At 52.3% G+C, this 13,877-nt stretch overlaps 1 protein-coding gene across 1 annotated transcript; it reads right to left on the minus strand.

Annotated features, from left to right (window-relative positions):
* Positions 1-2,133: 2,133 nt before the first annotated feature.
* LOC109371409 (keratin, type II cuticular Hb5) lies at positions 2,134-8,646 on the minus strand. Its single transcript, XM_019623884.1, has 9 exons — positions 8,208-8,646; positions 6,296-6,504; positions 5,651-5,711; positions 5,425-5,520; positions 4,596-4,760; positions 4,204-4,329; positions 3,559-3,779; positions 2,766-2,797; positions 2,134-2,327 (listed from the first exon to the last, which is right to left on the minus strand). Exons 1-9 carry the CDS (start codon positions 8,625-8,627, stop codon positions 2,134-2,136), a joined length of 1,524 nt encoding a protein of 507 aa, XP_019479429.1. The 5' UTR covers positions 8,628-8,646.
* Positions 8,647-13,877: the final 5,231 nt, after the last annotated feature.

The raw sequence follows: 13,877 nt of genomic DNA on the forward strand, positions 1-13,877 counted from the left end.
CAGAGCCACAGGTGGTGCAGGGCTGGGAAGAGCTCATCTCACAGGTCTCTAGGTTGATGCCTAGAGCATGGAGGCCACTTCTTGCCCAGGGTCTCACCAAGACATGGCAGAGTTGATGCCCAAATTTTGATCTCCTGACTTTTCAACCCTTGAGATATACTCTTTCCTGTGGATGAATAAGGTGCCCTAAGTTAAATGTTGGCTTATTGTGACTATGACCATGTCCTCAAGGCCCAGAGAGGTGGGAGAAAGGCGGGGAGCAGGCAAGAAACTCGGAGGAAAAAGCCTGGTGTCAGCCAGCAAACCTGAAACAGCAGCAGCATGAGCACTCAGAAGAGGCCACAACCTTCAGCAGAATTGCAACCCTTTGGGCCTGACCTGAGGATTCATCAGAACATACGGGGCCTTAACTTTTCCTCCTAGGGAAAGGCCTGGGGATGAGACAGCAGAGGGGGCTGGGAGGTGGACGTTTGCCTGGAATAGTGACAGCCAATCTGTTCTCCTAATGGAGAAATGGAGGTAAATCCAAGAGGACTGATGTCTACACCTTCTTCTCTACCATCTGCCTGAGTTCATCCAACCATCCCAGGCCTGACATTTCTTGGAGCCCCATCCTCGGACTTATTTGGGGGTTAGAGCCAGGAGGAGATACTTCCAGCTTGATCCAGGCTCCAGACACACCTAGTGACATCCCTGGTCCCAAGCCACAAAGACAGAACCAGAGATCCTTAGGGTTCCGGACACTGTGGGGCAGGGGGAGGGTGATGTGTGCCTTTGGAGAGAAGGGTAGGGAAGGGGCAAAGGCAGATGGAAGGAGGGGCATGGGATGGCTTATGTGTCCATGTGAGCTGGTCCTTGGTGGCCTCAAAGGTTAGACTTGTGTCCATCGGATGGAGCCTGCATCTAGGAAGATCGGCACTGGGTAGGGGGGTTGCACAGGGCTGAAGAGCAGGTGGGAATAGGAGAGACAGAGGGGGCCTGCATTTGGCATAAGGAGCACATGCATAGGCTAGGAACTGGTTTGAACCAGGTGGGAGGGGGTGAGAGTGATGAGTCTGGGATGGAATTCTGGCTGCTGGGGGATTGTGGGGTGGGGTCAAGGAGAAAGAGGCCATGGGGAAACTGGAGCTGTTGTCCAGGCCTGAGTAGACTGAGTTGGAATCAGGCTATGGAAGTGGACAGGAGAGGCAGAATCACTGACGGGTTGGGGAAGCACTGCATGGGGCGGGGGCTGGAAAAAACTGGCCGACTGGAGAGGAGCAAGAGGGAGCTGACTGAGTGTCAGAATGTTGGAGAAAGCACACATTGTGTTCATAAGATTACATATCCTTGCATCGCAGCAGCATTTATTGAAACACCAATTGAGACAACCCAGAAGGCAAGCCACCCACAGACAGTTGTAACAAGCGGGAGACCCAGGAAGTGGCCTAACCTTCTCCATCCCACCCGCTCTGCCTTGGACAGACCCCTCCCCTGCACCTGCCGGGGGAGATCTGGAGCAACCATGGAGTTTTCTTTGAAATGTACAAGGTGCATCGAATAGCAAGACCTGTCCAAAGTCAAAAGGATTCCCCCCATTCCCCCCACCCCCACCCCAATGGGCCTCTTAACCAGGCGGTCACATGAAGAGATTGGCTGGAACAGGTTAACCCAGAGGAAGACAGTCAGTCAGAGAGACAAGCAAAAACACAAAAATGACCACCAGATGAGCGTTTCCTGCAGAGACCTTCCCAGCCAGGAGAGGGAGCTGATGGGGGTGGGGGAACTTCCTCTCTGATTCTCAGGTTGTGAGAGACCTGGCTGGATGGCTAGGCTCATTCCTTTTCCAAGGAGAAGGCCACGCTTTCATGATGTCCAGCCATCCTGGGTGACTGGTAATGTCCCAGAGAGCTTGGTGAATAATACAAATTGGCCACAGGTATTTTTGAGTCAAATTGGAGTTAAATGAAGGGCTGGGAACGACTCTCTAACTGAAGCCAAGAGAACCAGGAAACAACTCCCTAAGAAGAGAAGGTGGCAGAACGGCCCCAGGGTCTGTTCCTTTGTAGGAACACGTGTAAGATTCCAGAAGCAAGCACACATTTTCCATTCACACACCATCTGTGCTCAGGAGGACGTAGGCAGACCCGGACTCTACGCAAAGCGGACGCACCGGCTGCTCCCGCAGCTAAAGCTGGAGGAGCGGGGCTGACAAGGGGCACAGGAGTCGGGCGCCATTACTGTGATGCTGCTCCCGGAGGCCATGGGGCCAGAGGCAATCTGGCGCCCGGGGGTGGTGCTACACGTGAGACCCCCACAGGTGACTCCTCCACGGGAGCTGCTGACGCCTGTGGGAAGAGACGTAACAGGGAGGGGTGAGTGGCCTGCCGTGATCTCACCAACCTCGGATCAGGCTCTAATTGGCTTCTGCGTGGCAGGAGCTCCCTCCTCCTCAAAGGGTTTTAGTGGTTAATAACTCAGCCCAGTTCCTCTCAGCATCTCAGCCCTTCTAGGGGACTGGACAAGAAGGACCAGGGGACCCCAGAACCCAGAGAGTCAAAGCAGCCTGGCCCCATTTCCAAGGCCTGCGGTTTACATTGCCACCAGGGGAGGACGCTCAGCTCTGCTTTGGCTAACCCTCTTAATACTCCCCTGTGAGGAGCCTGGGGAGGGTGCAAGAATGCTTCCCAGTTCCCTGACTCAGTTCCCTGAGTGGTTTAGGCTGTCGAGTTCCGCTTTGCCCATCAACAAAGCCATTTTCTAGGGGGTTTCCAGCAGATACTTACAGACATTCACGGCACCCACACCTTCGCACAGCCTATGGGACAAGAAAACTCCGTTAGCGCTGGACACTGAGCTGGATTCCTTGAGGCAGATGGTTGCTTGGGAACCGAGAGGGCTGTCCTGTGTACAGGTCGTACCCCCAGAAGCAGGGAGGGCTCCTCCAGAGTCAGTATTAAAAGCTCACTTTCTTGCTTTAACTGTTCTCTGACCATGGAGATAAGCCCTGATTTTCAGCATAGGTGGGTGAGATTATGAACTCTATCCATTGCCTCCAATCTGAGTGCCTGGCCCACCCTGGATAGTGTGATCAGACTCACAGAAAGCAGTTGAATCACCTGCCCCAGTGTGTAGAAGGCCCTTGTGGTCAATGAAGAGCTACTGCATGCATACAGAGTACATTGTCCTTACAATGCACAAGCCTGCCTGCAGGCCAAGCTACAGCCTCGTGTAGGAAGCTACTGGTAGAGAATGGATGTCAGAGGCACATGGTTTGGGTGCAGGTCTTGGCTGTTGCACTTGTTAACTGTGGGGCCATGAGGAAGTCACTGAACGCTAAGCCGTATTTACTTATCTTTGGATGGGAAAAAGGAAACCTACACCTCACTGGATTGTGAGGATTACAGTGAGCACCTAGCACAGGCTGAGCACATAATAAGCATTCAATAATTATTATTGAAGCTTGACCTCTACTAGTGGTGGGCAGAGATGTAGCTTACACTTGGGATCAAGGAAATTCACTCCCAGAGGAGCAGGGCCTCCACCTCCTATATTCCACAAGGTCCTCTTTAGCCTCACCTATGCTCCTCGCCCTCCAGCAGGCGCCTGTAGGTGGCGATCTCAATGTCCAGGCCCAGCTTGGAGTTCATCACCTCCTGGTACTCCTTCAGCAGGCAGGCCATGTCTTGCTTGGCCTTCTGCAGGGCGGCCTCCAGCTCAGCCAGCTTGCAGCGGGCATCGCTGATGGCCGCCTCGCCCTGCTGCTCTGCCTCGGCCACAGCTGCCTCCAGCTTGGCCCGCTAAGGGGAGGAAGACGGGAGGACGAGGATGAGAAAAGGCACAACTTGGCTTACCCAAGCTGATGGAGCTGGGGCGGAGCTGAGGCAGGGAGAGGAGGGTCCCAGAGAGAAGGTAGGTTAACTGCCTATGACCAGGTAGTTAAGGGGATGTAAACAACACAAGGGAGGAGATGGGTGGTTTTTTGACCATCTCTCCTTGATGGTGGTTGCAGGATGGCCAAGGAGGGGATCGTCAGTAACATGGCTCATCTCAGCTCAAGTGCTGTGTGGTGTGGGAGAGCTCCCGCCCTCTCTCTGGGTCCCGGCTTCCTCATGTGCATACTGTGAAGCCTGATGGGGGCCGGGCCTTTGTCCTTCCAGGGATCAAAGGGCCTGGGGCTGCAGACTGCCTGTGCTGGGTATTGGAGCCCTCCCTGTACTCTACCTGGCACTTGGCATTCTCAATCTCAGCGGTCAGCCTCTGGATCATGCGGTTCAGCTCGTTGATCTCCTCCTTGGTGCGGCGCAGGGTCTCCCCGTGACGGATCACCGTGGCCTTCATCTCCTCACACTGGGGGGAGACACAGGTGCTCCTGAGGCTCAGGATGGGACACCCCACCCATTCAGGACACCATGGGTGATTGTTCAGGCTGTACAGTGCTCAACCTGGGCCACCATATGTGGCAGACCTGCTCTGCCACTCTAACCTGAGAGCTGTCTGCCCTTCTGTTACTATCCCTAGGAATCAGAATCTCAGAGAAAAGAAACCTTTTCTAATATATACCTTGAATCCTTCCTACTTTCATGTCTAAGAGGCAGGTGTCCTGTGCCACTCACCTTGCTGCGGTACCAGGACTCAGCCTCGGCACGGCTGCGGCTGGCGACGTCGTCGTACTGAGCCTTGATCTCGGCCACGACGCAGTCCATGTTGAGGTCCCGGCTGTTGTCCATCTTGACAATGACGGAGGTGTCTGAGATGTGAGCGTGGAGAACCTGAAGCTCCTGGGGGTCCAACAGCCAATACATTTGGTTCTGGTGCCTGATATGGGCCATGTGCTCTACCCCTGGAGGCACTGTCCACTTTCTGGACGGGACACTGGTCATGAATGTTACATGACTCCTGCCCCCCACTTTCATTCACACACAGGCACATCATAGAATAATAAACCTGGAAGGGGCCCTAGAGGTCAGTTGGGGGAAGCCCCTGACTTAACAAATGGGAAAACTGAGGCCCAGCATGTGAAAAAGAGCTGATTCAAAGTCACTCAGCAGGGAAGCTGGGGCTAGAATACAGGACTAGTGATTTGTCCATTAATTAAGACCCTTTAATTAGAAACCCACCCTGTCCCCCAACCCCATATATACACTTTCATATCCATGTGTGGACTGACATGCACACAGACCAGCACACAGACACACACACTGCAACAGATACGGGTGCTCACAGACATAGAGAGGCCCCAGCACACACGCTCTACAGTCTTCAAACAATTGTGCCAGGCTCTCACTCGGCACATACATACACGTGTCTGTGACAACCACCCAACACACCCCTTTTGCATGTGTACATGTCCTTTTCACGCTTATATCACACATGGGGCAAACACATGCACACAATGCACCCTCTCTCCCCACTGCCCGGGTTGGTTGGCAAGGGCCCCCTCACCTCATCATAAAGGCGCTTCAGGAAGCTAGACTCCTCCACCAGGGCCTCCACGTTGGCCTCTAGGTCTGATTTCCGCAGGTAGGCACAGTCCACATCCTGGTGGTGGAGAGAGGAGGAGGGGTGTGCATGTGGGAGGAGGCCCAGGGAAGGAAGGTGGTCAGTGTGGTGACCGCACCCCCCACTGGAGCTTGTACAGATGGGTTCCCCTCCCTCCCAGCCCCCTCACCTTCTTTAGAACCACAAACTCGTTCTCTGCCGTGGCTCTCAGAGCCACCTCCTCTTCATACCTGAGTGTGGGAGACAGAGTCCAGAGCTGAAGGGTCAGGGCTTAGACACCATCCCAGTTCCCAAGCAAGCTCTTCCAAGAGTCAAAAGGGATTAACTCCCTGCAGATGTTATCTTGGCCTCTCCATGATCCATTTCGTACATTATTCATGAGCTAGCCCTTATGCCAACTTGGCTTATCCCACCCCAGTTCTTCCGCATGTGGGATGAGGTCAGGGGAGCACATTTCATCTCCAACTCTAAAATCATCTGCGCCTCCTAGATCCAAAGAGAGCTAGTGACCTGGGCAGAAAGAGCACAGAGCCTGCAACATAAAGGTGAGCCAGAGAGACAGTAACAAAGATAGCTGCAACACTCCATCGGGATTCCTTTCCTCGCTTCCCTGAAACCAGCTCTAAGACCCATGGGGACTCCAAAGGGTGGAGGTGGAGCCAGAGACTATGAGGAAAACTAGGTCCCTACTGGACATTCCCTAGGGTTCCAGGCAGCCCCTGTTGACAGGCAGGAACCAGAGAAGCTGCTTCAAGAGCGTGTGGGTGGCGCCTTCCCCCTTCCCCTTACGTTCTCGCTGGTCCTGTGTACTCACTTCTTCTTGTAGCCCTCCAGCACCTCCTGCACGTGGTTGAGCTCTGAGGCCAGCCTCCCGCTGTCAGCCTCCACACACTCAGCCTCCCGCCTCAGCGTCTCGATGTAGCCATTGAACAGCGGCTCCAGGTTGCTCTCGCAGCAGCGCTGGTTCTGGTAGAACTGCCACTTGGTCTCCAACAGCTTGTTCTGCTGCTCCAGGAAGCGCACCTGCCACCCAGAGTGCGGGAGACTCAGTAGGGAGTCTAGGGAAGTGCCTGGTCCCCAGAGCGCTCTCTGCCCTGATGCTCCCTGAACAGCCAGGGCCAGCCAAGGGCTAAGCCATGGGGTTGAGTGTCTGCATCTCAAGCAGCCTGTCTCCCAGATCCGCCCCCCTCCCCCCCCTCCCCCCCAGGGAGGCAGTGTGGGTGTGAGGGAAAGCACTCAGGTGTGAAACCAAAGGTCTGGTTCAAGCCTCAGCTCTGCCACTTTAAGTGGGCAAGTTGTCTAACATTTGGGTGCTTGGTTTTCTCATTTCTAAAACAGAGATGATAACAGTATCTTCCTTAGGGTTGTGAAGATTGAACAAGTTAATGCATGTAAAGTGCTTAGAACAGTCCCTGACACATAGTAAGTGCTCTACTAATTCAACTCTTACTATAATTACCGGTTCTTTATTTATTTATGCAACATTTATTGAATAATTACTATGTGGTGCCAGGGCCTATGTTAAGATACATATTCAAACACACATTATCTATCTATCTATCTATCTATCTATCTATCTATCTATCTATCATCTATCTCATTCAATTCTCACAACCCTTTAGATGGGGGAGATGTTATTTTCCCCATAGTACAGACGGGGAAACTGAGACCCCAAGGTGTGAAATGACTAGCTTATTGTCACACAATGAGTAAATGATGAAGTTGGGATCTGCAGCCCCTTGGGTCCCCTTTGCCTGCTCACCACACTATGTTTAAGCAGCTCATCTAAACTCTCTCAGCTTCCATTTGGTAATCAAAACGTGGAAGCAATATTTACCCCATTGGGTCATTTTGAGGATTAACTAAGATCACTAAAGAGGAAGTGATAACAGGAAGGTCACCCCTGTCACCCCCAGATCCCCTGATCCCAGACTCCAGAGCCTGGTCCTGTCTACTCCGCCGGAGTGAGGCCTCGTGGACACAGGAGGAGACAACATGAAGGGAGGCGCAGAGGCAGCCCTCCTGGGAGGCAGCCTCACAGCAGTGCTGAGCTCATGACACTGCATTGGTGGGTCTCCCCCCACCAGCCTGGCCGCCTCCCCGGGACTTCCACATTCCTCGCCCTCTATGAATGAAGGCGGCTGCCAAGCCTGGTTTGTTAAGGGTCACACTTCTTTTTCCACTACTGTCCTTGGAAAAGAATACTAAGAGCTAACATTTGTTGAGCACTTACTATGTGCCAGCACTTTTCATGCATGAACACATTAATCCTCACAACCAGCATATGAAGCTGCCTCTGTTATCCAGACACATAACATGCCTGAGGGACAGAGCCAGGATGGGGGAGGCAGCATGGCTCCGAGTCCTGCCCCAGCCACTTCCCAGGCTGTGCGAGCCATAAACCACGTGCCCTTTGTTCTTCCCATGAGCTCCCACTCTTCCAGCGCACAGTGCCTAGTTCGGTTTTTCAGAAGAAGGTCCAATATTCCTACGTTGTCCCTGGAAGCACACACACACTTGAGACCACAGACTTGATTTCTGGACCCCTCTGGGTCCTCGGTACACGTTGCTGGAATTAAACGATGAAAACTGATCCTTCTGCCTATAATGGCTGCACTTCTCTCCCTCTGTGTCTCAAACCTGGCTGCCATGCTGTCTCCCCAGCAGATTGGGACCTTCCCAAGGGAGGGCAGGGCTGAGGTCTTCTCTGGACTATCCTCACCCACCTTGTCGATGAAGGCAGCGAACCTGTTGTTGAGGCACTTGATCTGCTCCTTCTCCTCATGCTTCACGCACTGCGCGTTGGGGTCGATCTCCAGGTTGAGGGGTGTGAGGAGGCTCTCGTTGACAGACACGGTGGTGATGCAGGGCGGGCTGGGTCCACACACGCCGCCGGAGCGGTATCCGAAGCTGCGGCCGCAGGAGCCTGTGTAGAAGCCGCCCACAGCCATGCGGGGCCCACAGGCGCCCAGGTGAGAGAGGCTGCGGCTGCCGAAGCCCGTCAGCCCCCGGTAGCAGGACACCCCCCGATAAGGGGCAGCAGTGATGCAGCAGCGGTTGCCGGTTTTGGGGGCCACAGCTGAGCAGGAGCTGAAGGTTCTGGGGACCCCACATCCTGAGTTGATCCGGTAGGAGCGGCACGACATCCTGTGTGTCTGATCAGAGGCTGAGCCCTGTGGGAGTCGTCAGTGGTGAGGGCTGCGGGGTGTGCTGCTTACGGCCTTATGGTTCCTTACGCCTCTCTGATCTTCCCTGGTCCTTTTATTAGTGGGGAGAGCTGGGGTTGGCTGCATAAAAGGAGTGAAAAGGCATTTAATGTTGTTTATTGGCTTGGGGAGTCTGCCAGCAACTCCCCAAGGACTCATCTTAAAGGTGAGCTCAGCGGCGACTCTGGGACTCCGTAAAAGTATTGAAGATGTTATTAGGAACACTGTGCGTTTGCACTTTTCATCTTCAAAGCTTGTTTACGTATATTAAGTAATTAATTTTCTTTCTCCCTGTGAGATGGCCTCAACCCACACCTGGAGACAGATATGAACTTCACAACAGTCTGAGGTGGCTGGGTTTGGGGCAGAGGCTGGGGCTACTGTCTCAAGGAGAAGGTCTAGGGTCCCAGGTTGGGTGAGACCATGAGAGGTCATTACCCCTGGCTCCATGCAGGACTCATTCTCAAGTAAATCATTATGTTTCAGGGCTGATAGATCAGACAAGTGCAAACCCACGCAGCATTGCCTGGAAGGTGGTTCAGGGCCAGAGGGGCCATTTTGACCATGCTTCCTGTAAGACAGAGGGCTGGGGCACATGGTCTCTTAGAACCTTCTGGAATCCAGTCCAGAAGACACTGCTTCAGAGCCTTCATTTCTCATTCAGCGAACTGCAAACCACTCAATTTTCAGTGACCACAATAACAGCCATTTGTGGGTAATGGGGAGCCTCCCCTTTACTTTCTCTTGCTTGGCCACAGGATAGGAGAACCCTATCCTGGGATAACCTGGCTGCTATGAACTTGCTCTGGGCACCTTCCCTTGGCTCTTTAAGAAGAAACAGGCCCTGTGAGCCTCTCTTTCTTCCAAGCCAGAAGAGGTACTCATCCTGTTCATCAGCTCCAGAACTGTCACCCTTAGAGGAACATTTGGAGACTACTGGGTGGGAAGGTGCTTTTCTTATCCGAGGACTCTGTGATTCCTGACTCCTGGGGGCTGTGGGGTCCTGGCTCCTTCTAACTTCCCTGCTTCCCTGTGTGTCTTGGGGACACTTATGAGGATAATGATTGCTATTATGTCAATGTTCAGTGAGCACAGACATGGGGCATGTGGTCCCTGCCCCCAGGGAGTCTAGCCTCCCACCCGAGATATTAGGAGCTTCAGGAAGAAAAGCCGATGAAATTCCTCTGAAGGTGACAACTCCTCTAGGGAGCCTCAGAGAACCAGATACTGCCTCTGGGCTACCAATCCCCGAATCTTCCCTTAGATGACCAATTTTCCATCCTGGGATTGCCCTCATCTCCACCTGTCTCAAACCTGGCTGCCGTGCTGTCTCCCAACAGATTGAGAACTTCCCAAGGGAGGGCAAGGCTGGGGCTTTCTCTGGACTGTGAAGGCCGAGCCCACCACAGGTCTTCATTCAGAATCAGGCTGATTGGTTTCTATCTCCATGTTCCACACCTGTTCACCTGAGTAGGGCAGAGAGACCTTGGGCAGCTGGTGCAGGAAGAGCAGGTAGCTTCACCGTCTGGTCCCGGATGATCTTCAGAGCATAGTTACCCATAAGGAAGCCGGTTGGAATTTACAACCTGGGTGGATGGATCCAATTTCGAAGGGCCTGGTTAAATGCCAGCTTTGGCCCTTCCTTACTTTTGTGGTTTGGGGGAAGTCTTCCCCTTCTCAAACCTCTTTTTCCTTGACTGTAATGTGAGATTCATTCTTACCTTCCAGGGTTGTTGGGAGAATTAAGTAGATAATACACAAGAGTGTGATTTGGGGACCAGGAAACTCTGTATAAAGGAAAGGGACTTCTGTTTCCAATCAGAAACACCCCACCCCCGCACCCCCGGCATCCCTCACCCAGCAGAGACTGGACTTGTTCCTTGCCCCACTCACAATCTTCGCCTCCTCTGCACATTTATGACTTCTTTACCCTTTCAAGGCTGCCTTTAATGTTTTCTCTAACCTGATTTCACTAGTATAAAACTTTGGGGTGGAGTCTGGGGGTGGAGAGAGAGAGAGAGAGAGAGAGAGAGAGAGAGAGAGAGAGCTATATTGAGGAGCACAAGGATGGTTTCCAAGCCCCCAGCTCTCATCGGGGGCTGTGCTGGCTTGAGTCCAGGGGTATATATTCTGTTGCCTTGGACAGTGAGCTTGCTGACTGATGGTTGTGTAGACCTGGAGCTGATGTGTGGGCCAAGGGGGGTTCAGCCCTTTGAAAATGAGGAGGAGGGTGAGGTCCAGGTGTGGGAGGTGGAAGACGGGTGGGCCCTGTGCTCAGCCAGCTTCAAGAACCCATAAAACCTCACCCTCTTCTTGTATCCTATGAGCCTCTGCTCTCTTTCAGCTTGTTGAAGAGTATGGAAGCAGACCCATTTCTGCCTCTCTCCTTGGGGCAGGAGGGAGTGGGATCTTTTTCCTATAGGGTGGCTCCTGTGTCAGCTGCTTCCCCCATACCTCCCCCCCCCCCGCTAAACCTTCTCCCCCAATTGGGCTTAAGTACTGAAGATAGGGAAGGGGAGCCAGGAGACTTATGTTACCTGGGGAAACCCCACTGCTTTCCCAAATAAGATGCCCATCCAGGACCAGTAGAACTATCCAGATTAATGGCGTGGGCACCTGCGTGGGTGTGTCAGTAGTGAGAGCAGACCCAATTTTACACAGAGATGTGCTCATGGGCACTGGGCGAATTTTACATCACTGCAGATGGCAGCTGAGCCCAGGGCTGGTGATGGCTGCTCAGGACAGCTGTCTGAATAGCATTTTGGATTGGAGGGGCTGGGCTGGAAGGAGAGGCTAAATCCTCAATGGGGCTATTCCCAGGTCATCCAGGGCAAGTGAGAATCTCACAGACCAGGGCAGCCAGGCACAGCTGCCCTGGACCCATGGGATCTGGGCCTTTGCCATATGGTTCTACCCAAGGGAGAGACATAGCCCCATGCCCACTTCTGCCCATCATCTACCACCTCTGCTCAGTGGGACCAGATCCTTGTCCAGTGCTGGGGTGGGAGCCGGCCTCTCTTCACTGGCATTCTCTTCATTTACCACCCACCTGTGCTCTATTTGTTCCCTACACCCATCTCCATACCCTAAGCGTTCTCCTTGGTTACACCTTTGCCTGGAATGTCCCAGAATGGCCAGCCACCTTTTCCAGAAAGCCTTCATGAACTAGTCAAAAGGAAGTGGTGATCTTTCCTCCTCCCTGTCTTAGTAGAAAGCTCATAAAATGCTCTTTCCGGGGCTCCCCAGGGAACTCCAATTATCCTCTTCCACACCCTCTTGTTCTGAGTGCTGTCATCCATCACCCCTTGGTCCTGTCCTCTCCTGCCCCCATACCTTTTGAAGGTCGCATCATTGTTTGGAATTTCCACTCAAGGACCCATGTCCTTCCCATAATATAAAATGCTCCCAAGAAGTCACCTCTTTCAGGAAGCCTTCAAGAGCTAATTGGGCAAGGGAGGCTATTTACCTGACCCTGGAGCCTCAGGCAACTTCCCCAACTCCCTCTGAATCCACTCCACTCCTGGAGTCCATTTCCTGTGTTTCCCTAGAGCCCTTATCACTCCCACTTGCTCCCACCTTGGATGGCTTATCCTACTGCATGTTACCTAAGCTGTGATGCTTGTTGGGGCATGCTTGCTCTTCCTAGGGGCTTACTACCTCCCTTCCCTTTTGCTGTCTCTACAGTGCTTAAAATCCCTCTGCTTCTAGAAATGCTTTCTGGATTTGTCCAAAGATAAGTGAGCACAGATACCTTCCCGTCCTGCCCAATCAACCCTTGCAGTTCTGGATTTGTATCTGCCTGGGCTCTCTCATGGACCATTTCACCATCCTTCCTGGCTGGCTTGTTCTGTAGAATCAACCCTGATGGGCTCCCCATGGGCAAGGCCTGTCCTGAGCAGGCCTTGGTGGCTGCCCACGCGGCTCATCCACATTGGCGTCACCCATCATCTCTCCTGGTCTCCTCCACATTTTTATTATGTATCCGAATCTACACCACCTCCTGGTGCTGCGACACAGCTCTTGAAGGTTCTTCTGTGACACTTTCTTTCTTTAACTTTTATAATACTTGGGCAGGACTCAGAGACCCTATGTGAGAAGAATGAGGTCAGAGCAACAGGAAAGAACTGAATGAACCACTGGCTCGTCCCCAGCACACTGGAAGCTGGGCCCCTCATCTAGTTGGAAGAGCTGCTCCCTTGGCCTCTCCACCTTTCCTCTCCCGGACTTTCCCACCAGGAACTCTAAGAAACTCTAGTCTCTTCCCTAAAGCTATCCACACACCTTCCTGCAGGCAGCTTTCCCTGGTGGTTTTGCTGTTTCCCATAGCTACTCTGGGTCAGAGCAGATGCTAAGTAAATACAGAGCCTCTAATGTCAGGAATGGACATATTAGTGGTTATGAAATTTTTCTTCTTTTCTTTTTAGCACTAGAACCATTTCCGTAAATCTTAAGAGAAAAACAGCTATCTAAAACTGATAACTGATGCTGTCAGCTACTTGATGTGGAGTCAGATCCCTTATGGCCCTGTGCCGGAAAGATACACGGGGCTTCTGTGGGAGTCAGGTTGCCCAAACGTCTCTCATGGCAGGCTAAGGAGTTCCCTTGAGATCTTGCTTCTGGGGTACTGAACTACTTTATGCATTGCATAACAACATTTCAGTCAATGATGGACCACAAATAGGACGGTGGTCCCATAAAATTTTAATAAAGCTGAAAAATTCCTATTGCCAAGTGACATCGTAACTACCATAATGCCATAGTGCAAAGACTGCAAAAATCAACATTTGTTGAGCTAGAAAACAGCTTTAACCTGAGTGGATGAGGATGACATTGAGGAGGTCCTAGAAGCGGTTCCTGAGGAATTGACTAATGAGTTGCTGGAACTGGAACAGGAACCATTAGCTGAAGAAGAGACAAGAAGAAAAGCAATTGCAGGAGAAAAAAAGAGGAGCTTGCAAAAATATTCACAGTGAAGACTTTAGCAGACACTTTTGCAGACTTCAACAAGCTCCTTAAAAGTTTGAAAACATGGACCCCAACACGAAAGGTTTTCATTAGTAGAGAGGAATGTTCATGGTGCATTATTTGATTACAAGCACATCTGTGATGGAAAAAAGAAACAAACCAATCAAACCATCATGGACATACTTCTGAAAAGAGTGATATCTCCTCAAGAGCCTGAGGCACGTC

Source organism: Hipposideros armiger, unplaced genomic scaffold (assembly GCF_001890085.2).
Source record: "Hipposideros armiger isolate ML-2016 unplaced genomic scaffold, ASM189008v1 scaffold_569, whole genome shotgun sequence".
Classification (NCBI taxonomy): Eukaryota; Metazoa; Chordata; class Mammalia; order Chiroptera; family Hipposideridae; genus Hipposideros; species Hipposideros armiger.

Bases quoted from the DNA above. Each gene is read 5' to 3' on its own strand.
- LOC109371409 (XM_019623884.1), bottom strand. From the start codon at position 8,627: ATGTCGTGCCGCTCCTACCGGATCAACTCAGGATGTGGGGTCCCCAGA. The intron at 6,505-8,207 runs GTGGGTGAGGAT...TCTGGGTGGCAG, and splicing joins TCGCTGCCTTCATCGACAAG to GTGCGCTTCCTGGAGCAGCA. The intron at 3,780-4,203 runs GTAGAGTACAGG...TCCTCCCCTTAG, and splicing joins TTGAGAATGCCAAGTGCCAG to CGGGCCAAGCTGGAGGCAGC.